At 37.1% G+C, this 26,401-nt stretch overlaps 1 protein-coding gene across 3 annotated transcripts in view; it reads right to left on the bottom strand.

Moving 5' to 3' along the window:
- LSAMP (limbic system associated membrane protein) overlaps nt 1–26,401 on the bottom strand; it is a 654,255-nt gene that overhangs the window by 209,100 nt on the left and 418,754 nt on the right. For all 3 annotated transcript variants that reach the window (XM_068546711.1, XM_068546712.1, XM_068546713.1), the window contains exon 3: nt 9,820–9,945. In XM_068546711.1, the coding sequence (XP_068402812.1) occupies nt 9,820–9,945 (126 nt within the window). The remainder of the gene's footprint in view (nt 1–9,819; nt 9,946–26,401) is intronic.

The raw sequence follows: 26,401 nt of genomic DNA, 5'->3' as shown, positions 1-26,401 counted from the left end.
ACAGACCAATCACAAGTAATGAACTTGAAACTGTGATTAAAAATCTTCCAACAAACAAAAGTCCAGGACCAGATGGCTTCACAGGTGAATTCTATCAAACATTTAGAGAAGAGCTAACACCCATCCTTCTCAAACTCTTCCAAAAAATTGCAGAGGAAGGAACACTCCCAAACTCATTCTATGAGGCCACCATCGCCCTGATACCAAAACCAGACAAAGACACTACAAAAAAAGAAAATTACAGACCAATATCACTGATGAATATAGATGCAAAAATCCTCAACAAAATACTAGCAAACAGAATCCAACAACACATTAAAAGGATCATACACCACGATCAAGTGGGATTTATCCCAGGGATGCAAGGATTCTTCAATATACGCAAATCAATCAACGTGATACACCATATTAACAAACTGAAGAATAAAAACCACATGATCATCTCAATAGATGCAGAAAAAGCTTTCGACAAAATTCAACACCGATTTATGATAAAAACTCTCCAGAAAGTGGGCATAGAGGGAACCTACCTCAACATAATAAAGGCCATATATGACAAACCCACAGCAAACATCATTCTCAATGGTGAAAAACTGAAAGCATTTCCTCTAAGATCAGGAACGAGACAAGGATGTCCACTCTCACCACTATTATTCAACATAGTTCTGGAAGTCCTGGCCACGGCAATCAGAGAAGAAAAAGAAATAAAAGGAATACAAATTGGAAAAAAAGAAGTAAAACTGTCACTGTTTGCGGATGACATGATACTATACATAGAGAATCCTAAAACTGCCACCAGAAAACTGCTAGAGCTAATTAATGAATATGGTAAAGTTGCAGGATACAAAATTAATGCACAGAAATCTCTTGCATTCCTATACACTAATGATGAAAAATCTGAAAGAGAAATTATGGAAACACTCCCATTTACCATTGCAACAAAAAGAATAAAAGACCTAGGAATAAACCTACCTAGGGAGACAAAAGACCTGTATGCAGAAAACGATAAGACACTGATGAAAGAAATTAAAGATGATACCAACAGATGGAGAGATATACCATGTTCTTGGATTGGAAGAATCAACCTTGTGAAAATGAGTATACTACCCAAAGCAATCTACAGATTCAATGCAATCCCTATCAAATTACCAATGGCATTTTTTACGGAGCTAGAACAAATCATCTTAAAATTTGTATGGAGACACAAAAGACCCCGAATAGCCAAAGCAGTCTTGAGGCAAAAAAATGGAGCTGGAGGAATCAGACTCCCTGACTTCAGACTCTACTACAAAGCTACAGTAATCAAGACAATATGGTACTGGCACAAAAGCAGAAACATAGATCAATGGAACAAGATAGAAAGCCCAGAGATTAACCCACGCACCTATGGTCAACTAATCTATGACAAAGGAGGCAAAGATATACAATGGAGAAAAGACAGTCTCTTCAATAAGTGGTGCTGGGAAAACTGGACAGCTACATGTAAAAGAATGAAATTAGAATACTCCCTAACACCATACACAAAAATAAAGCTCAAAATGGATTAGAGACCTAAATATAAGACTGGACACTATAAAACTCTTAGAGGAAAACATAGGAAGAACACTCTTTGACATAAATCACAGCAAGATCTTTTTTGATCCACCTCCTAGAGTAATGGAAATAAAAACAAAAATAAACAAATGGGACCTAATGAAACTTCAAAGCTTTTGCACAGCAAAGGAAACCATAAACAAGACGAAAAGACAACCCTCAGAATGGGAGAAAATATTTGCAAACGAATCCACGGACAAAGGATTAATCTCCAAAATATATAAACAGCTCATTCAGCTCAATATTAAAGAAACAAACACCCCAATCCAAAAATGGGCAGAAGACCTAAATAGACATTTCTCCAAAGAAGACATACAGGCGGCCACGAAGCACATGAAAAGATGCTCAACATCACTAATTATTAGAGAAATGCAAATCAAAACTACCATGAGGTATCACCTCACTCCTGTTAGAATGGGCATCATCAGAAAATCTAAAAACAACAAATGCTGGAGAGGGTGTGGAGAAAAGGGAACCCTCTTGCACTGTTGGTGGGAATGTAAATTGATACAGCCACTATGGAGAACAATATGGAGGTTCCTTAAAAAACTAAAAATAGAATTACCATATGACCCAGCAATCCCACTACTGGGCATATACCCAGAGAAAACCGTAATTCAAAAAGACACATGCACCCGAATGTTCATTGCAGCACTATTTACAATAGCCAGGTCATGGAAGCAACCTAAATGCCCATCAACAGACGAATGGATAAAGAAGATGTGGTACATATATACAATGGAATATTACTCAGCCATGAAAAGGAACGAAATTGAGTCATTTGTTGAGAAGTGGATGGATCTAGAGACTGTCATACAGAGTGAAGTAAGTCAGAAAGAGAAAAACAAATATCGTATATTAATGCATGTATGTGGAACCTAGAAAAATGGTACAGATGAGCCAGTTTGCAGGGCAGAAGTTGAGACACAGATGTAGAGAATGGACATATGGACACCAAGGGGGGAAAACTGCGGTGGGGTGGGGATGGTGGTGTGCTGAATTGGGCGATTGGGATTGACATGTATACACTGATGTGTATAAAATTGATGCCTAATAAGAACCTGCAGTATAAAACAACAAACAAAACAACTAATACTAAACTTTCATTGGGTTATTTGTATGGAAATATGTTAATATAAATGTTTCAGACATTACATGAAATTTCTAAAAATCTTATATTTGTATTTGTACGGAAATATGTATGGAAATATGTTAATATAAAGGTTTCAGACATTATATGAAATTTCTAAAAATCTTATATTTGTATTTGTATGGAAATATGTTAATATAAATGTTTCAGACATTACACGAAATTTCTAAAAATCTTATATGTTCTGGTATAATGTTATAAGTAATAATCCTAGTTATTACTTTAAAATGTATATCTCAGAAATAACTAATTTTCTTGTCAACTGCATTATTATGAACTTTCATCAAATCTTAAAAAAAAAAAAATCATTGTAATTTACAACCTATAGGGCTCTCTACAGCTACAGTTAATAAAGTATTAGCTGTTACATAGCCAGACTCTGGGAAAACTGTCCTCTAGGAGAAGAAGCATGGACACACAAATAAGTCACACCAGAAAATCTCTCCCTAACAAGATGTTGTTGTCATGCCCTTTTGAAAGATGAACACCTCAAGTGAGTATGTTGAAATGTGATACAATATAAGATGTGACATTTTAAGACTAGCCTTGGTGAGAGCATTTAAAAAGTCTCCCTGGTTGCTATGTTAGAATGAATAAAGATGGCATGGAAGTTGTTTTCAATAAAATTATCAGTCACCCCTAAACTTTCACTATGCAAATCTGACATATGGATAAATTATAATTAAAACAGATATTGAAAGTAAGAATATCACTAATAGCTAACACTGTGATGAGGATTTCACCTACATGTTCTTTTTTAATTCTCATGATAACCTTTGGCAAAGATTTATTTTTAGACCTATTTTAAAATTAGAAAACACAGACTATTTGGAATAACGGAAAAAATATTTGAAGTCATGAGACACTGAGAGATGTGGACACTATTTCTGTTCTCCTAGGCCATGTGCAAAGTTTGTGATTAAGCTATTGCCACCACTCCCCCCAATTCCACGCAAGCTTCCAAAATGTCCTGAAGCCCTCAAATCCAAGCTAGTTCCCCAAGGACAAATCTAGGATGGTTCATTTATCTTCAGGAAGAGTTTTCTGGGGATCTGATGACACATCTGGGAAGAGCAAGAATGAGGTGCTGGTGGTACAAGGGCATCTGTACAACACTCAACAGAACGGCCAGCACATCTGGTTGTGGAAATCCTCCCATGGCTTAAAGATTGTCAGTGTCAGTTATTGTTAGTCTCTTAAGGATTTTTAAGGTTTGGAGGCCAGCAATCGTGCAGTTAAATTCTGTAGTCTTCATTTTCTAAATTACCCATTTGTTTTAATGACAAGGTTATTACTGAAAAAGAGTTTGTATTTACTTGATTAGGCTATTATGGAATTATATGCATGGGAAAAGAATATGTTCCTGACCTAAATTTAAGATATTCACATACAAAAATAACTGTCTATATACCTGCTACACTGGTATACACTACATTGTATATTAAAAACCAACATACAAGGTTCTGAAAAGAAAATAGAGCAAGATTTTTCTTTATTTTTCTGTTCTTTGAAAAGGGAAACCAAGAATATTAAAAAGTAAAAGAGGAGCTTCCCTGGTGGCGCAGTGGTTAAGAACCGGCCTGCCGATGCAGGGGACACGGGTTCGAGCCCTGGACCAGGAAGATCCCATATGCCGGGGAGCAACTAAGCCCGTGAGCCACCACTACTGAGCCTGCACTCTAGAGCCCGCGAGCCACAACTACTGAAGCCCGTGTGCCTAGAGCCAGTGCTCCACAACAAGAGAAGCCACCGCAATGAGAAGCTCATGCACTGCAATGAAGAGTAGCCCCCGCTTGCCGCAACTAGAGAAAGCCCGTGCTCAGCAACAAAGACCCAGTGCAGCCAAAAATAAATAAATTTTTAAAAATCTATAAAAAAAAAAAAGTAAAAGAAATAACATGTGCTAAAGAGATTTAAACGTTAAAAGAAAAATAGCATAACCAAACACTAACATCATGGTGTCGTATAAAGATTCTGGCCTGGATTCTTCAATGCATTATTATGTATACTCCTTCTCTGCCTAGGATATTTTCTCTCCCCTGTTTTCTTGGCCTGGTCCTATTCATCCTTGAAGTCTTAGCATAAGCTCCGCTCAGGGGAGCTTTGCTTGCCTTGCAGATTTTGCTATATGGCCTTGTTTTATGGTCTTACTGAAAGCTACAATTTTCCTTTATACCGTATAAATCTAATTAAGTAGTTATTCATGCAAGTATTAGTTTAATAATCTGCTTTCTTGTTGAACTATGAGTTCCATCTGTGCAGGGACCATGTCTGAGTAGTATTCCATTGTATATTTATGCCACATCTTCTTTATCGATTCATCTCTTGATGGCCACTTAGGTTGTTTCCACATCTTGGTAATTATAAATAATGTTGCTATGAACACTGCGGTGCATGTATCTTTTCAAGTTAGTGTGTGTGTGTGTTTTTTAATAGAAAATATTTCTTAGGTGAGCTTTCTATACGGGGTGTTGATGTCCAATCTGGCTTCTGGCTTGGATGAGAGAATTGTACAGTGCCTGCTAAGTTGTTCTCAGGCTAAGGGGCTAAGTTCTCAGTGTGCCTTTTGAGTGTTTCAGGTATAGAAAGTTACTGAGGATGTAAAAACCTTTGTGGAAATGAAATGCACAGAAACTCTGTAACCATGAACAATCCTGACACCACATGAGGCACGCTTGAGAAAGGGACTTTCTTTGGAATGTGAGAAGAAACAAAGTTAAATAAAGATGGGAGCAGCTTTGCTCACAGAAGGGAGATCAAACACTCCATAGAAAATACGTGTTACGGTGCAATTGCCCTCTGGGAGTTACAGGATTATGAAAGTCTAACTTAATTAAGGGAGAAAATAGGTCACATTTAACAACCACATACATGACACATCATTTTGATTATACAGAAAAACTGAAGAGGAGAGAAAAATTAAGAAATCAGAAATACAAGGGAGGCAACCATGGAATGCATCAATCTCTTCTCCTCCATCTATGTCAGGTATATGTTTTGGTTTTGTATATATAAAAAATTCACCGTTCTTCTAACTTCCCTCTTTAAAAACACTTGCAGTATACTTGAGAAAGAAATTTCAGGTGTCAAAAGAAAGAGAAACAAAATGACCCAATGAAAAATTTTTTTTAAAAAACTGAATTAAGAGGTAATAAATATTCTTCTCATAAAAATATACCTTGCGCCTACTTTCCTTTCTCCCCCTTGTGTTATCAAATGACGGGTAATCAGGTACTTGTGAAACCTGCATGAAATCTTCCCGGTTTCAGGGCTCAACGTCCCTGTGAGGTCGAGCTAATTACAGGTACATTTCTTCTGTAAGGCAGTCACACTCTGTACTGTTGAAGGCACAATTAATAATTGAACAAAGCTAGCTGGGGTTTTTTGCTCATATGGCTAAGGGTTGCAGTAGCTTTGCTGTCACACAGGGAGCAGAGCCTCTTCTTTGGGTGTCTCCATGAAAGGCTTAGCATTATAGGCTGAAAAGGATCACCCCCTGTTTCCAAATTTTGAGAAGAATAAAAAACACACATAAAACAAAAAATCCTGGTTTCCTGGATAGCATAGTAAAGGCAAATTCTCTCTCCTGTCCTCAGGAATATGATTATGATCAGGTGGTTATTTAGGTCAGATGTGAAAGAGATGAAAGGGTAGGCTTGGGAATTAATACCTGTTGTAGAGAGAATTGGAGTCTGCCCTTGAGTCTGTGAATGCAGCAGGGAACTAGTTTTGTATGCGCCAGAATAGAATTTGACCCAGAGAGAGGGCCTAGATAGAGGATTATAGAAGAATAAAGTTCTTTCCCTTGAGATGTCTTTAGGAATTTAATGGGGGATATCCCCAAAGCCCCATGGAGTCGTAGATGAGTGCAGAAAATCCTTGACCTATGCCCCAAGCCATAGTCTTGAGCAGGGGTCTGTAAACTATTCTGTAAAGGGCCAGGTAGAAAATATTTTAGGCTTTAGGGGCTAAGCCATATCTGTTGCAACTAAACTCTGCTGTTTTATTAAAAAAAAAAAAAAAAAAAAAGCAGCCATAGACAACGTGTAAGTGAATAAGCATGGCTTTGTTTCATTAAAACTTTTATTTATGGGCACTGAAATTTGAATGTCATATTTTTTTTTGGCATGTTAAATAATAGAATTCTTTTGATTTTTTCTAACCATTTAACCATTTAAAAATTGCTCTAAGCTTGCAGGTAGTAAAAATGTGAGGCAGGCTGGATTTGGCCCAGGGACTGTAGTTTTCTGATCCCTAGGCTGACTATTGGGAATCCCTGTGTGTACACCAATTTTTCTAGTTGAGTTTGAAGTCCCTAGGGTACTCTGACTGTATGTAAATGCTGCCTTTATTGTGGAAGATCTAGTTTGTCCTTCGGTCTTTTGATAACTTGAAACATCATGGATAATCAGGTTATTCAGGGTTCAAACCATATGTTTACTATCATGAAAAAGTCTACTAGAGTTAGCCAGGAAGATCTAAACTCCTAGAACAAGCCTGGGAAGGTCTTGAAACTCTGGTTTGATCTCATTACTCTTCTGAACTGAGGGATAAAAAAGAATATATCTTTAGGTTCAGATCACCAATAGCACTTTTCCTGGAAAAAAAACAAAACAAAACTGTTTACTAGTCAATAGTACACCAAAGGAATAAAGTATTTTTATTAATGCAGTTCATTCCTTGATTATAACTTGAATATAATCTGTCTTCCTTCCCTCTTCCCTTCTTTTATCTCCACTTATTCCATAAAAAAATTGAGATTATAAATAATATATGTATATAAACATTTAAATTAATTACAAAAGGTGAGACAATATGAAAATAATGGTAAGAAAACAAGATGAAAGCAAGAGTGTGTCTGTATATGGATTTGATGTCCTAAAATTCCACATAGTTTATTTAAAATCCACCTCATTAATGTGTAATTTATATATGATTTCCTCTATTCTTTCACAGACCAGTCATAAATTTGGCTCTAAGTTTGGTAACAGTCAATACGATGAAGGACTCATGATTATTTGTAAAAACTCATTGGGTTCATTTTAATAAACAAACCATTGCTTAGAAAAAGGACAGTAGAAACATTGAAAACAAAGAGGAGCTTTCTCAAAGTGTCCTTTCAGAGTAAACTATGTAATACAATTAACAATCTCTCAAAAACAACATTGCAGAAAATGCAATGATTTTAGAGGATATCTTTTATAACAGTGGTCCCCAACCTTTCTGGCACCAGGGACCAGTTTCGTGGAAGACAATTTTTCCACAGATTGGGCCAGGGGGTGGGGGTGGGGAGAGTGGGGACAATGGTTCAGATGGTAATGTGAGCAATGGGGAGAGATGGGGAGCGGCAAACGAAACTTCACTCACTCGCCCACCACTCACCTCCCGCTGTGCGGGCTGGTTCCTAACAGGCCACGGACCAGTCCCTGTCTGAGGCCCAGGGGTCAGGGACCCCTGTTTTGTAACATCCTTAAATATGTGCCCAAAACTTTTATACCAAATAGTGATTTAGTAAAAGCAGTTCTACATGGGAAAGGTCTAGGTGTTGTGGGATTGAGGGTTAATATAATTCCATTCAAGGAGAATGTGCTCTGGAGGTTTAATTTAATCCAGGGGAAATGTATATGATATCCAGATAATATATTATCTGATATTCACACTTCAGATAAGCCTGCATATGTATTTTTTTCCATGTGAGGTTTAAGATGGGAATGAGAGGATATGAGTTTGAGGTTGATCCCCCAAATAAGTGCCTCATTAATTGCTTTTATATATTATCAATAAATGACAAGCTGTATGCATTAACAATAGAATGGGTTTTGAGTGACATTGTCTTAAGAAAATAGAAGCCTCTAATAAGAATAGCTGCCTAAATAAAAGATCATTCCATAGGTTAGTCCAAACTTCACCTGATAAATTAGTTTGAGGGCTAATATGAAAGGGAGGCCCATATTCTCACACCACAAAATACAAAATATTTAAGGATGCTACAACCAAACACTACCCTGGCCTGGCCTTTTAGAAGTATCTCGGAATAGCTCCCATTGCCTATCTAGCTTTGCACAACAATTTTTCATGGTGTTCATTTCAGAATTAATACGTTATAACCTAGATCTCTAGATTTTATACGAGAAAACTTTAAAAGAATATCAGATATAAATCAGTTAAATGTTGGGGGTTAGCTACCAAAATAAACGACATTTTATAAGAATAATTGATCCATAGTTCCTCTTTCTGGAAAAACTAAATAGCAGGCCCCACTCTACAAATACTGTGTCATTCGCAAAGGCATGGTTTTGCATATAAGAAAATTTCATCTGTCGAGTAGGGGAGGATGCATGCAGTTAATACTAAATAATTTGGTAAAGTATTTAACCCAAGCTCAAAAAGCAGCAGAACCTCAGAACCCAGTTATAGTGACAGTAGTGGGAGGAGGAGGGGAGAATGCAGAAGACATTCCTGAGAAATGATTTTCTGACTTTTACTGAATTAGCATCCATAGCTGGGGATCCATAATGAGCTCATGAAGTTTAGTCCATGCCTGGCGCCCCTCCACAGAGCCAGATGCTATGGATAGGATATTAGAAGTCACAAACAATTTTGTATTATTCCTGAAAGATTTCATCACAAGGTGCTACATATAAGGAAACTATATTTAAAAGCAAAGCAGAACAAAAAAACATACAAAGAGCTATGGAAATGTAATCCATACAAAATATTGCCCCAAGACATTCAGGCACCAACCTGGCATATATTTCAGACATAATACTAAGTCATTTAATGCAGTTAATGCTTCTATATTTGTTGCCTTGAGGAAGTGTTCTATTGAAAATGAAATATATCATATATAAATCATCAAAATATATATATATATATTTTCCCCCTATGGTTGTAGACTTTATAGAGATGGATACATTAGCCAAGACCAGAGATGACCCTAAACAAGTCCTATGCCACTATTATAATCGTGTTTTAATAACAATATACATGCTTGCCTTTTGGATCCAACGGAATCACAGAAGCATGAGGATATTCTAAACAGTGTATGACATCTGGGGGACTGGAAGGTTGCTTACCAGTTGGTGTAAGGTGTCTCCAGGTGATAACAGGTTCAGGACGGCCATTGGCCATGCAGACCAGGGTCACGTTGCTGCCCTCATTCACAGTGACATCCGAGGAAATGTTGGAGATCTTTGGTGGAACTGTAAAGACAAAAGCAAACAGAATATGTAAGCATGTCAGTAAAAGCAGGTTTCCAGTACTGGTCCATGCAACAGGAAGTGGCAAATTCAAGCGAAGTGCTTTTCTGACTTAAACCATTTGAATTTTTGTATTAAGAAGCCTGGGTGCTTTTGGACATCCTTACAGACTTAGTGAGCAGATGAAAAGCATGGTTCTTACTATAAGGTGAGAATCTCTCCACTACAGTCAAGTGCTGTAGGAAGTATGCAGAGTAACTAATGAAAATGTCTTAGCTCTTTTCTGATTACAATGGACCTTATTTGGTTATTAGAGAACATGCACACTTATACACATTAAGAATAAATTTTCTTATCACTAAATATTGCCTACATTTATGTTCTTATGTGTATAAAATGATTACAGCCCATTATTTACTCCAAATGTCAGGAAAAGAAAAGCAGTGCTATTTAATGTCGGATTGCAGAGTTGTGTCATAAAGATGCAGTAATACCTTGTTGCTTATAATCTAGCCACAAAAGGAAACCCTTGGTTAATCACTACAAGAGAAAACCTCTAAATATCATCTTGGTGTGTGACAGGCCTGATGATGTACCTTAGAGCTTAAAAATGGAATTAATAAGGCCTATGTCACAGACAGGTAGACTTTATAAAAATACTACTGTAACTCCTAATACTATTACCACCACTACTACTAACACTTTAATAATAGCTAACTTTAAGCATTTACTATACATAAGATCTTATGTAGATTACTTTATAAGTACTGTATTATCTCAATAACTCCTTATAATAAGGAAATAATACCTTATGAGGATTTTATTTATGGGTGGAAAACTAAGTTATAGTTATAGGCTAGGTGAGAAACAGAAAACAGATTTGAATCTAAAAAGACTCCAGGGCCCAAGCTCTTAAGCCCTACTTGAATGCATCTTCATCTTCACAATCCAGGCTACCAGATGGCCAAAAATGACAGAAATTACTTCTCGGTGATATGAGAAATGAGTCCCCAAGGGCTAGCTGCACTGCCATCTGACTTCCTTCATTAGTGTTCTGGGTGGCAACATTAGATCTCACACGGGTGGGCTTAAGCGGAAAGTGAATTACTTACAAATTTCATCACAGAGGTTATGCACTGATTACAAATTGCAGAGTTTATGCTTTGACTGTGATTTTCCTTTTTTTTTTTTTTTTTTTAACTCTTTGTTGCTTATGCTGTCTCTGAAAAACTATGTGTCAGGGGAGGGAGGAAGACAAGAGAGCATGAAGTAGTTCAATAATTAAAAAAAACTCTTATTTTTTTCTCACTCTTCCTGCCCATTAGAGACTCTGTGCAATGACAAATAAAACAGGAACATTTTCTGCTTGTAGAGGCAGCTGCCTGACAACTGTATTATCCCTGCAGATCCCTGTTAGCAGTTATTGATGGTACCTGGGCAACTGACCAGGTCTGAGTGTCACAAGGAGGAAGTGGGAGGAGGATCCTCTTGACCTTGGCATTCTTCTCACAGTGACATCTGATATGGCCTCTGGGTAGGAACCAGTGATTCCAAATCAAACCCAATGGCAGAAATAGAATGTAGTTGATTCCTGTCACTTAGCAACTTCTATTTGTAGAGTTTCTGTTTCCCCTTTGGGTTCAGAGTAGTTTTCTCGTATTCATACACTGACTTACAATATACTCTCCCAGACTTTTTTTTTTTTTTTTTTATGGCTGTGTTGGGTCTTCGTTTCTGTGCGAGGGCTTTCTCTAGTTGCGGCAAGCGGGGGCCACTCTTCATTGCGGTGCGCGGGCTTCTCACTATCGCGGCCTCTCTTGTTGTGGAGCACAGGCTCCAGACGCGCAGGCTCAGTAATTGTGGCTCACGGGCCCAGTTGCTCCGCGGCATGTGGGATCTTCCCAGACCAGGGCTCGAACCCGTGTCCCCGGCATTGGCAGGCAGATTCTCAACCACTGAGCCAACAGGGAAGCCCTCTCCCAGACTTTTACAATGAGGACCTGAAAGGTTATATCCATTTAATAGGGAAGAATATGAGGCACAGAGTGGAAAAATGGCTTATCAAGGGTGATCCCATCACGAAATATGGCTAGGCTTAGAACCCAGAGCTCCTAAATGTACAATTGTTCTACTGTTTAATATTCACAGTTTTTAATTCCCAGTCGAGTAAGCCATGGTTCTCAACATGTCCAAAAACACCTACAATACAACCTATGATGGTGTTTGATAACAAGACTTAGACATCCTAGGTACCTTCCTCAACAATCTAAGACCTGTAACAGTAAGCTATATAGTAATTGTAAAAGCTCATGCCACTCAATTCAAAGTTTATTCTGAATTCCAAGACAGGACATAGAGTAGAGAAAAGAAACACAGATGTGTTCTGATTCAAAAAAAAAAAAAGTGGAGGGGGAAAGATTCCATATCGCTAATATATAAACATGTAAATTTACAAAATAGAAAAAAATCTCCAATGGCCAAGGTCCTAGAGAGTTATTATCTATGATAAAATTTACTCATATTACCTCTCCTTTATAGGAGGAATATATATGTACTAAGGACTTTGATTTTACATGGCACACAAGCAGGGTCTCTTGCTCAATGTTACATAGACAGGTGGTGATAAAATTGGGAATAAAATCTAGAATAATTAGCTACAGGGCTGTGCTTTGGCCACCAAACTATATTCTTTCTCCTAATTAAGGACAATATACTCAGGTCCTGGATCTCAGATACTGGAGATACAGAAAGTGTTTGTGTTGAACAGTTAGAAATGCAATCATGTTGACATTGTATCCCACCTTCTTCTGGGTCACTAACGAGTAGTTTCACTCCATCATTTATCTTCCTACTTTATTGTACTTTGTATCAGCTTCTTGCCATAAGCATTTATATATGATGTAGCCTTTTTGCTCTAGAAAGAAATCCCTCCCCAAATCCCATCTTACCTTCTTATTTACTTTTAACTTCTCTATCTCCAAATTTCTTGAAGGAATTGTTCTATACCATGTCTTCATTTCCCATTCACACTCCAACCTTCAGTGCAATCTGGATTCTCTCATTAACCTCCAAAGAAACTGCTCTCAAGAGGCTCACCAATTCGTTTGAACCATACTGTTTTCAGGTCCAACGAAAATTTTTGTTATTATTCCTATTTTTCACTGAAGTAGTTGACTTTGTTGACCGGAATCTCATTCTGCCTTTCCTTAGTTTCTATGTCACAAACTCAACTGCTTTTCCTCTTACCCTTCTGGCCAACCTTCCAAGTTTAACTTTTGGGCTTATCTTGTCCCATGCCTTAAACATCTGAAGGTTTGATCACTGTCTTCTTTTTAAATATTATTCACTGTGATCACTCACTACTCATCTACTCTTCAGCTTCAGAAGTTAATGTCATGCTACTGATGACTCCCAAATCAGTAACTTCAGCCCATATTTTTCACATGACCTTTATATCTGCACTTTCAATGAACCAACTATTCTACGTCTCCATCGAATGTCTCACAGAAATCCAGGATTCAACATACTCAGGGGTCATCATCTTCCTTCCCACAGAGAACCTGTAATCTTGTGATCACTTTCTTAGTAATGGTGTCACCATGAAAACAGTTGCCCAAACCAAAAAAGAAGTTTACCTCCCTCGACTGCTCTCTCTCCTTTACTGCCCCCATATAAAATGGATCCCCAAATTCTACGGCTTATGACTTTTAAATATCTCTCAGATTCATTTCTCACTCTCAATTCGTGTTCCTACTAGCCTTGTTCCAACCATCAACATTTCTTTTTTTTTTTTTTTTTGCCTGAATTACTGCAAAAGCATCACAACTAGTTTCTTTGCCTCTAGTCTTCTTCTCTCCAAGCTCACTGTCATTCACGCACCATACTGCAATCAGAATTTTCCCCCTAAATTGCAAATATGAGTATAGTATCCTCTGATTAATCTCATTGCCCTCAAAATAAAAACTTCTTAATATGGCTTAATAGGTCATCCATGGTTAGCCCCTGCTTCTCTCTCCTGCCTTATTTCCTATTCCCTTTGCGTTGCATCATCCAGTCAGATCAAACAACTTTTGATTCCTGTAATATACTATCTTTGTTTACTCCCAGGCATTAAACATTCTATTTTTTTCTCCATGGAATGTCTTCTTTCAACTCTTCATGTGACTATTCCATTTCCTCCTTCAGGTCTCAACTTGTCAGCTTGTTTTCTCACTTTTTCCAGGAAGACTGTCCTGTCATCCCCCACCTACCCCCAACCCCACTCCTGATTCCATATTGGGTGCCCCTCCTGTGTTCTCACACTGTACCCTGTATTTCTCCACACAGCACTGAACCATAATTGCTGGATTATTTACCTATGCCTGTCACTAAACTGAAAGAGGCAGACAGGAAGGCCTTTGTTTTCTTGACCACTGAATCTTACAGGGCATGGTACTTGGAATATGGTAGGTGCTCAGTGTGTTTGAAAAAATAAATGAATGAAATTTTTCTCCCCAACTCTTTTCTGAGCTCAAAAAAGTCATTTCATTAAATTTTTGTCAGAAAGCAGCAAGCTTTTATTCTGAACCAGTAAAACACTTTTATCAATATTTCTTTAGTTACCCATCTAGTCCTCTATTTCACTAACAACTTTGACTCAATTAAAAAAAAAAAAACTGATCATGGGGAAGAAAAATGTTCATATATTTTAGAAACCAAGATGAACTTGGTGTCCAACTTCCTCAATTACAGACTTTTCAGGGTTTTAACTTCTTTTTTTCTTTTCTATCACGAGTCATATATACATGTATATATATATATTTGCATGTATGTATACAAATACATGTAACTTTTTTTTGTTTAATGGTTTAATAGTTCCTTCCTAGTTTCCTATAGCAATTCATGCAGTCTACATTTATACCATCACTGATAACATAATATTAAAGAGGCAAATCAAAGTTTTTGTTCTGTTACTCATAAATTTTTTATAAAGATTCTGGGAAGTAAAAAGTATTTTTATTATAATTACTGCCATTTTACAGATGTGGACATAAGGGATAAAATGGATAAAAATCACATTAGCTAAGGAATTATAGAGCTAGTACCAAAACCAAAGGCTTATAGATTTCCCAAACTTAACTCTTCCTCTATATTACACTCACTTTTGCAAAAGTGGTTCCAAATAGTATTTTTTACTCTATTTTAATTCTCAGTAAGGATGACTACTTAGGAAATACTGTTTAACATGATAACCTTATTTGCATCAGCAAACACAAGTTGTTTATCAAAATCACTGTAATATTGATTTATGTTCAATTCTTGGGTCATCGCAGTACTCTGAGCAGTTTTTGTTTGTTTGTTTGTTTTGGTTTTCTCTTTCTGGAGTATTTCCTAACAATTTTTACTCAAAGGATATTAATGTGATTTATTATATTTTCCTAAATTTTATGCCATGAACCATTTATTTAATGTTTTCAACCTATTCAGTTTCAGTGACTTCTCCAATTTGTCTGGATTATTTTGTTTTTCTTACCAACTAATGACAGCTCCTTATACCATAAGGAATTGACCTTTTGTTATTTACAATTTCCCCAATTTATTCTTTTTTTTTTTTTTCACACACACACACACTGTATTTTATTTTTACAAGAGATAAATAGACTGACACCAAACATTGTCCATGGATGACCACAACAAAAGCAACAATGATTGCAATTACCAAACATGAAACACACTCATACTATGTCATAATATTGACATTCAGTCCAGTAATCCTCCACTGTAACAGCTCCTTTACTTTGCAGTGAAAATTGATTTGTATATTCTTTGCCTCTGAGTCCTTGTGGGATTTTTTTTTTTTTTAATTCAGACAGAAAGTCACAAAAATTATACTCATCCTCATCAGTTCACTCAGTCCCATGTAATTAATTTTTTTTTCATCTTGATCTTTTGTTAGCACTTTTATGAGTTCATCAGTTTTTCATTAGAGTTCTGAAAATGCTTATTCATTCAGTTCAGCAGTACAGTCAGTTACCAGAAACCTGTACTTGTCAGAGTCTTTTCCATGAATTTCTTGAAGATGAAACCCTTTTATAGGAACATATTTGCCAAAGCATCAGAGTACACCCAGAACTGTCTGTAAATGACAAAAGACTTAAAAATGACCACAGTTAAAGATTTGATGAAAGCTCATAATAATGCAGTTGACAAGAAAATTAGTTATTACTGAGATATACATTTTAAAGTAATAACTAGGATTATTACTTATAACATTATACCAGAACATATAAGATTTTTAGAAATTTCATGTAATGTCTGAAACATTTATATTAACATATTTCCATACATATTTCCATACAAATACAAATATAAGATTTTTAGAAATTTCATGTAATGTCTGCAACATTTATATTAACATATTTCCATACAAATAACCCAATGAAAGTTTAGTATTAGTTGTTTTGTTTGTTTGTTTTTTTATACTGCAGGTTCTTATTAGGCATCAATTTTATACACATCAGTGTATACATGTCAATCCCAATCGCCCAATTCAGCACACCACCATCCCCACCCCACCGCAGTTTTCCCCCCTTGGTGTCCATATGTCCATTCTCTACATCTGTGTCTCAACTTCTGCCCTGCAAACCGGCTCATCTGTACCATTTTTCTAGGTTCCACATACATGCATTAATATACGATATTTGTTTTTCTCTTTCTGACTTACTTCACTCTGTATGACAGTCTCTAGATCCATCCACTTCTCAACAAATGACTCAATTTCGTTCCTTTTCATGGCTGAGTAATATTCCATTGTATATATGTACCACATCTTCTTTATCCATTCGTCTGTTGATGGGCATTTAGGTTGCTTCCATGACCTGGCTATTGTAAATAGTGCTGCAATGAACATTCGGGTGCATGTGTCTTTTTGAATTACGGTTTTCTCTGGGTATATGCCCAGTAGTGGGATTGCTGGGTCATATGGTAATTCTATTTTTAGTTTTTTTAAGGAACCTCCATATTGTTCTCCATAGTGGCTGTATCAATTTACATTCCCACCAACAGTGCAAGAGGGTTCCCTTTTCTCCACACCCTCTCCAGCATTTGTTGTTTTTAGATTTTCTGATGATGCCCATTCTAACAGGAGTGAGGTGATACCTCATTGTAGTTTTGATTTGCATTTCTCTAATAATTAGTGATGTTGAGCATCTTTTCATGTGCTTCGTGGCCGCCTGTATGTCTTCTTTGGAGAAATGTCTATTTAGGTCTTCTGCCCATTTTTGGATTGGGGTGTTTGTTTCTTTAATATTGAGCTGAATGAGCTGTTTATATATTTTGGAGATTAATCCTTTGTCTGTGGATTCATTTGCAAATATTTTCTCCCATTCTGAGGGTTGTCTTTTCGTCTTGTTTATGGTTTCCTTTGCTGTGCAAAAGCTTTGAAGTTTCATTAGGTCCCATTTGTTTATTTTTGTTTTTATTTCCATTACTCTAGGAGGTGGATCAAAAAAGATCTTGCTGTGATTTATGTCAAAGAGTGTTCTTCCTATGTTTTCCTCTAAGAGTTTTATAGTGTCCAGTCTTATATTTAGGTCTCTAATCCATTTTGAGTTTATTTTTGTGTATGGTGTTAGGGAGTATTCTAATTTCATTCTTTTACATGTAGCTGTCCAGTTTTCCCAGCACCACTTATTGAAGAGACTGTCTTTTCTCCATTGTATATCTTTGCCTCCTTTGTCATAGATTAGTTGACCATAGGTGCGTGGGTTAATCTCTGGGCTTTCTATCTTGTTCCATTGATCTATGTTTCTGTTTTTGTGCCAGTACCATATTGTCTTGATTACTGTAGCTTTGTAGTATAGTCTGAAGTCAGGGAGTCTGATTCCTCCTCTATTCTATTCTTAATTTTATGACCATATTTGTTTTGTAGATTTTTTTTTTTTTCTTTTTCTTTTTTTGGCCATGCAGTGCAGCATGCAGGATCTCAGTTCCCCGACTAGGGATCAAACCCATGCCCCCTTGCAATGGAAGCATGGAGTCCAGTGGTTACTGGATCACCAGGGAAGCCAGAAGTCTTAATTTTTTTGTTTATCTTTCTTTCGTGGTTTCTTCTATTGCTTCTGGGCATATTAGGTCTTTTTGTAACATAAGATCAGTTAAATGCTTATCTCTATTTCTTTTATTTTTCTTTTTTTTTTTAAATTAATTAATTTATTTATTTATTTTTGGCTGTGTTGGGTCTTCGTTTCTGTGCGAGGGCTTTTTCTAGTTGTGGCAAGCGGGGGCCACTCTTCATCGCGGTGCGCGGGCCTCTCACTATCGTGGCCTCTCTTGTTGTGGAGCACAGGCTCCAGACGCGCAGGCTCAGTATTTGTGGCTCACGGGCCTAGTTGCTCTGCGGCATGTGGGATCTTCCCAGACCAGGGCTTGAACCCACGTCCCCTGCATTAGCAGGCAGACTCTCAACCACTGCGCCACCAGGGAAGCCCTATTTTTCTTTTAATGGTCTGTTTCACTTTTTAAAAATTGAACTCTTTACATCATATGGGATTTATTTATGATGTGAACTGCAACTAAATTTCCCCCTATATTTTTTTAGTCAATTTCTCCAATACCATTTGCTAAATAATATAAAATGTATACATCATTTTGGTTTTCAGAATTACCCTATATAGTGTTACCCATTTGGCCAGAGCAATATTTTCTGGGAAACATAAATATAAACCTTACTTACCATGCCAAGTAATTTATCATAATATTTGAAAATATAAGTCACTAATCTTTCAGACACCACACTATTATTAGGTGTTGCCAGTTCCAAAATTAATTGCTTATTAGAATAATATCTCCTAAAATGCTGAGTGAAAAACATAATTTAGATACCCTTCTTTCAGGATATTAGCAAAATTCATTATTCAAAGTAATCTTCAGGGTTTCCATTGTAAAAAAAAATTGTAAAATGAATATGCCACACCCAACACTTCTAATTTTAAAATCTGAATTAGTAAATAGGTAACATTTTTTCATTGAAATTCACATATGTTCAATGTTAAAGAAATACATGTTTTCTTTTCTTTTATTCAGTACAAAGTGAATGGCAGTTTCTAAAATAATGCTAACATCTAGTTGCACTTGGATACATGAATTCCTTCAGCTGTGCAATCAACCAGCAGTAAGTAAGATATGACACAACCAATCTGGCTCTGGCACCCATGATTTTATTGTCCTTTCTCACTCTTCTTGTAATTTTCTTACCCACTACCTCTACCAGATCTCCAGGGTCTGCCTTGTTTTTTGTGGACTCAGAACTGCCTGTACATTTTTGTACAGCTCTCCAGGTTCAAACTTATTCCTTCTTCTCTTGTTTGAAACTAACATCTCTTGTGTATGACTGAAAGTGGAAATGCAGGCAAAGTCAGGGACATAGTAGAGTGTTTAATCTGCCCAAATCCATGCCTTCTTCTTCTGCTAAGACACCCTACTTTTCCTTTGGAGAACTACCTCTCATCCCACTGCCATTGGTTTGTTGGGATTGTCAATCAGGTGACCTGTTTTCCTTAGCCAAAGAAAATTACCTAAGTTGGGCATTTCAGACTCTCCCTCCTTAGAACTTGGTTTCTATAAGAAATAGTTTAAAAGAGGTAGAAGTTGATTGACTGTGTTAATGGCTCCAGTTTTCCACTCTTCCCTGTTCCACATCCTTTACCATGCCTATGCCCTCCTATAGTGGGTGGTACACATTTTTACATTCCTGGACCATGTCACCTGTTTTGGCCAAGGATATCAGTATAGGTAATATGAGCAGAGCCTTGACAAGTGCTGAAACAATTGGACTCATTTGGTCTTCTGCCTCTGCCATCACCATGAAAAGCACATGCTGAACTGAGCCTTTTGGTCCCAGGAGAAGGAGGATGGCAAATGGCAAATAGGATTGTCAGATAAAATACAAGGTACTCATTCAAATACAAATTTCAGATAAACAACAAGTATTTATTTTTAGTATAAGTATGTTCCAAATATTACATGGGACATATTTATACTAAAAATTATTTATTATCTAAAATTCAAATTTAACTGGGTATCCTATATTTTTAATTGATGAATCTGACAACCTCAGGAGCACAGTCACCTGTAGTGAAGCCCAGCCTAGAAGTGTGCTGACCTGTACATTTGTGAGAAATAAAGAGTAACTATTATTGTTTTATGCCCATGAATTTTGGACTGGTTTATTTATCAGCAATAGTTAGCTAATACATATTATGAGAGGGCAACCACCTGAAAAGACTACTATTTTTCACTAGTGCCTGCAACTTGCATCCCTAGAGATATATGATTTTGAGTTTTCCATGGCAAGATTTTTCTGCTTTTCCTTTGGTTCTGTGAGCTAGTCCATATTCTTCCAATGTATCACCCCCTTCTTACATAAAATTAGCCAGTCAATTTCTGTTGCTTAAACCAAAGAATCCTAATTATTGCAAATTGAGAAGCAGTCATAATAAGGCGAAAATTTGAAAAGGGGCCTTTTCATAGAGGGAAAATTGTTGTCATCTCTGCTTAGGTACTTGTTGGACTCCCACAAAACCAACTTAGTTGCATGGCTACCATTGGTTCTGATCTATCAGTACACATTGCTTTAAAAATAATTGTTGGTTTGCAAGGCCATCTAATTCTAGCTGTGAATGTTTTAATGCCTTTATCCTTGGTCCCTAACTGGCCAGCCTACAGAAAGAAAATAATCAGTTCCAGAGTAGGGGAGAAAAGTGGTCAGTTGGCTTATTTCCCTAACCTCAGATAATTAGTGGTTATTGTATTCAATTCAAAGTGTCATTCCTAATGGTACAAATTAGCAACAAATTGGTCTCAGTTACTGTTCATTTAAAGTTGGGGCAAGGGGTATGTACTACTGTGTGTATGGTGGTGAGGGGGTGTTAAAAACACAACACTGTCAACTTCCTAATTTCTAACCTTTCTTTAGTAAGGCTAGACAAACTTAAGCCCTATCTTTTGCATATGGAACAGACTATGGAACAGTATGTCATGTATGCGTAAGAGTTGGGTTCAGAAATCTACAGGATGTTTTCTGAACAGCACTTGGCTTTAACAAGCACAGTCTGAGAATTCAACAATAAGAATAAAAATACACAATATAACACATAAATGCCATCTTGTGAAACCTCAAACGTCCATCCAGCCTGGCATTTGCCTCTGAAAATGCCACTGAAGCATGATTTGCTGCATGGTGTGGTAGTTTCTAGGATGATGACGGCATGGGAAAATGTAGCGCAGTGAGCTAGACTGAGAGCCAGGGGACTTTGGCCCTGCCCTGCCACTACCTCACAGGCAATCACATGTTCTCTGATACTGGCTTTTGAATCCTCATCATCAGGTACATTGCAGGTACTTAACACATTTTGAATGCCTAAATGAACAAATTAATGATGTTATTATTTAAATCTGTTTGAGTCTTCATTTCCTCATCTGGTAACTGGAAGTAATGTGCAAAATTGATATTAGGCAATGTTATAGGATTGCTATTAGGGTCAAACATGATAATGCACATGAACTTGTTCTATAAACTGAAAGAGGTTCTATAGTGTAGCCATTATTTATTACATGCTAAAACTAGCTTAAAAAAAACAATGTTGGCTTAACTCCTAAGATAACATGATGGGACTTCCCTGGTGGTCCAGTGGGTGAGACTCCGTGCCCCCAATGCAGGGGGCCTGGGCTCAATCCCTGGTTAGGGAACTAGATCCCACATGCATGCCGCAACTAAGAAGCCCGCATGCTGCAACTAAAGATCCCGTGTGCCGCATCTAAGCCCCGGTGCAGCCAAAATAAATAAATAAATAAAATTTTTTAAAAATTAAAAAAAAAAATAAGATAACATGATAAAAGAATTTATACATTTCTATGGCTAATGGTATTCTAATTATAGTTTTGCAGGCACCATTATTGCCAAAAGGTGTAGGTAATTATTACAATTCATAATCAATCATTAATACTGGTATTAACAATAACTCACCCCAAAGACATGCACTCAGTTCTTATCTGCTAATTGGCAGAGTTATGTCAATATGTCAACCCTTCAGTTAATGTCTAGGCACTTTATACCTACAACAAAAAGTGACATAAAGATATGAGAGTATACAACCATAAGTAAAATAAGTTTTCCCCGAATTTTTAGAAGCTTAACTCTTGGGTTCCCAAGAAAAAGCACTCTAAGTGGGGGAGGGTCAATTAGAAGGTTGGGATTAACATATAAACACTACTATATATAAAATAGATAACCAACAAGGACCTACACTATAGCATAGGGAACTCTACTCAATATTTTGTAGTAACCTATAAGGGAAAAAAATCTGAAAAAGGAGATATATATATATATATATATATATATATATATATATATGTATGTGTATATATACATATACAGATATATATATCTGAATCACTGTGCTGTACACCTGAAACTAACACAACATTGTAAATCAACTATACTTCAATAAAAAATAAGTGCATAAATAAAAAAAAAAAGAAAAAGCACTCCAAATAAAATTTTGTCACCCTTACATAATTTGTAATGTCTTGTACACAACAGTTGTTGCCAGGTGTTTTTTGTCTGTAATTTGAGTTTCTGAAGCCTTAGATCTTGCAGTAGAATAAAAAAACTAGCAATGATAATTTCTTTTCCACTAGTACTAGCTCCCACTCCTATTAGGATCCATTTATAAAGCAAGAAACATCAGCCTCCAAAGTATGTATCTGAAAAGGAGCACTCCACAGGAACATGATTCCTTTTAGATACAAATTTCATGGGTGAGTTGGAAAATATGGAAACTATAGATTCTTTGAGTGTCAGATGAAGTTGAAGTTAGGAGAAACTCATTATGAGCATCGGTTATGCAAATATCTCTGCCAGGAATGATTACAAATGCTGCACTTATGCATGCAGCAAATGATGAACAAAGTAACTTAAAGAAAGAGGAATAATATGCTAACAATTTAGAGAAAAAGATAAAATGTATGTACAAAACAAAGCAATGCCAAGTGCCATATGACTGGTAATGTGGTAAAGTCAGGGAAATTGCAGTAAGGAAGTTCATGAAAATGACATATTAAAACAATGGGCAGTCAAGAAAAAGCCATCCTCTTTTAATCCTTTTTTAATCAGACAGGAGCAGTTTCTGAACTGTACATGCAACTGAAAGTGCCTGAAGCTTCACTCACCAGAGTCCTCTGAGATGTAGCTGGCATTTGACTGTGTTGACCAAAGCTGGGTAAGACACACTCTTCTGGGCCTTTGAACCCTATGCTATATAACATTCTCAAGCGGCCCTATGAATTCCTGACACTGTTCTAGGTAGTCAGATTTATACCAAAACAGTCCCTACAGACTCATCCAGATGGTAGGCACTGTCAAAAGGGAGGGTTAATATGGGTCAGCCTGCTCTAAATAACTCAAACACAGTAGCCATGGGACAAGGAAATGTTACAAGCTCACTTACACACCTCTCAGTGGTGGATGTGTACTTAGGGTGACACATGTGTGGCATGCATATCTGTATCTGGTTGAATTCCCTAGTCTACATAAAAAGAAAGTATATTAAACTGGAATTTTTCTATATTTATTAAATGTTCAGAATTACCCTGGAGTCTAAGGGTGCGGGCTGGTTTTAATAAAAGGGGACAAATCGTTCAGACACCAGCATTTGCATTCATGCCCAGCTAAGGGTGTCTACTATTGCTGATTCGGCAATAGGTAAACTCTGTGGGGCATCAAATGACTGTTCCCATGTACGGGTCATTGCCTTGCTAAATAAGAGCGAATGGAACTATCCCGACTCTGTTCGCTGAGGCTGCACTTGACAGCAAGTCAGCAGCTTCTCCAAAATCTCCTATTCCCAGACCCTTCTTCCAGCTGTTTGGATATTTGTTTTTACTAATCTGGGAAAACATCCAGAAGCTGACTTAACCTATAGATGGAAGGAATGAATCTGCCATCTCCCCTTTACCTAGGCCAAATCGCTTTCTTGTTCCTGGTACTTACAGATTCGTCTTTAGATGCTGTCCAACCGGAGCAGATGGTTTTGTTATTTGGCAGCAGTGGGGGTATTAAGCAGAGGGAAGCTCGAAAATATCAGGCTGGACTTCCCTGGTGGCGCAGTGGTTAAGAGTCCGCCTGCCAGTGCAGGGGACACGGGTTCGAGCCCTGGTCCGGGAAGATCCCACATGCTGCGGAGCAACTAAGCCCGTGCGCCACAACTACTGAGCCTGCGCTCTAGAGCCCACGAGCCACATACTGAAGCCCTCGAGCCACAACTACTGAAGCCCATGCGCCTAGAGTCCGTGCTCCGCAACAAGAGAAGCACTGCAATGAGAAGTCCGCACACCTCAACGAAGAGTAGCCCCTGCTCGCTGCAACTAGAGAAAGCCCGCGAGCAGCAACAAAGAACCAACACAGCCAAAAATAAATAAATAAATAGATAGATAAATAGATAGATAAATAAATACATTTATTAAAAAACTATCAGGCTACCTAGGGTAGGTGGCAACTAGCAACTGGGTCGTTTCCAAGGTCTGAGAATGGCACCTTGAGATTTTGTAAGAGAAAAGCAGAGCGTGTCTTTACCCCACCTTGCACTCAAATAGACATATTTTCTATGTTAAAGGGAGATGTTCGGTTTAATTCTTAGAACAGGTGAAAATTCAGGCAGTATTCCTGGCATCTACTAAAAACCCACTTCTTACTCCACGAAAAGCCTGTAAGATTTAGCCCTAAACCATGACATATCCTTAAAAGCTACAAAATACTTTATGGGCCATCAATTTTTTTTTTTTTCTGTGTTCCATTATTTCTCTTAAAAAATTAAATGTGAGAAAAACATTGCCTGTATCCCATGGATGAATTCTTTAGCTATTAAGGGAATATCATAAACAAGTCCTTATACCAAAAGCAGAGAGGATTTAAAAATCAGAGAGAAAGGAGCTGTAAGTGATCAGGGAATAGAAATATAAAGGGTTCAGAGACCAACCTGCCATCTATTCTGCTTAAGAATAATACAAACCAACAACATTTATCAAGAGCCGATGCCACACAAATGCACTGTGCAGTGCGTGGGCAGAGGTGAGGAGGGGTAAAACAATGACAATTATGACCTAGATCAGCCAGTTTTTATTGTTTCAACAGAAGTGCCAGTATGAGCTTATCACACAACTACTCAGAATATTTCAAAATAACTTACTGTTCATTGCATTTTGTCAGAAATACACAGAGGTAACTATAGTGCTTGTAAGAATTCCTTGCACTTAATGATTTCATGCCCATATTACTAGCTTAAATTCTATGTTTTTAGTTGCTTAAGGCATACAGTGTTCTTTGCATGTAGGGAAGGAGGTAGATTCTAATAGAAACCAACTAGGGTGAACTAAAGCATGCCTAGGATACAATGAAAATAATAACAGTTGTTTCCTGCCACCGCTCAAGGGCCCAGAAGCTAGACTATTTAGACAAAGAATAGGTTTGACAGGAGGTTTTTAGAATTTCTTTCTTTGCATTGCCCTTGTTCAAAGCTTACCATAAACCATTACAAACAGAACATGGAACATTCACATTATTTACTTCTAAACAGAGTTACTATTGTGAATTAATACATTCATGCCCATTATAATTTTTCAAAAATTATATACAATGGTGGAAAACACAGTAATTGTTGTGAGTGTTAAATGTAGCTAGGAGAAATAGAATACTTTCTGCAATTATAAGCAGTTTTGAAAATTCCAGAGAGGTAAATAGGTGTGCAGCATTTGTGGTGGGGCAAAAACATAAAAAACGAAACCTCAGGTTGCTGAGTATGAGTTAGATCTCCATTTTATCTTTGTTTGCCCTCTGTTGGAAGGGCAAATGCACATCAAATAATGAAAGAAGATACAAGCAAGAAGAAAAGTAAGGAGAGATAATAAAAATAATAAAGATAATTAATAATAATAATATCTTAGGTAGTATTATATTACACAATTTGTAAAACAGTGGTATATACCTCGCTTTATTTGATCCAAAACCTATCCCTGTGTGATAGTCTGACCATCTTTACTACCACCACTTCCCACCTATGTATTGGTTGGATAATTGTTGAGCTTGAAGCTCAATAAGGTTCATTTTCTTGGTCAAGGTCACAAAGTTAGAAAGGGAAAGTACTAAATTTATCACCGGCTCTTCCGATTGTTTTAAGAAGATCCAGAAGACCTTGACATATCACAGACTAGATTATCTACTGCTAAAATGGGAGATGCTGCCATGTCGATTGAATTCAACAGTTGCCACGATAACCAGGCACAAGTAGAGCCAGGATAACTTGGATAGGTAGGTAGATGTCCTGAGTACAGTGACAGAAATGCCACTGACTGTATAGAGACTCTGGAAGTTTGGTTTACTTTAGTTTGTTTTCTCTGCATTCTTCAACTCAATTAATGTGCTATA

Source organism: Eschrichtius robustus, chromosome 6, assembly GCF_028021215.1.
Source record: "Eschrichtius robustus isolate mEscRob2 chromosome 6, mEscRob2.pri, whole genome shotgun sequence".
NCBI classification, from domain to species: Eukaryota; Metazoa; Chordata; class Mammalia; order Artiodactyla; family Eschrichtiidae; genus Eschrichtius; species Eschrichtius robustus.
Note: the sequence above shows the minus strand (reverse complement) of the source record. Positions and strands in the feature narration are given on the sequence as shown.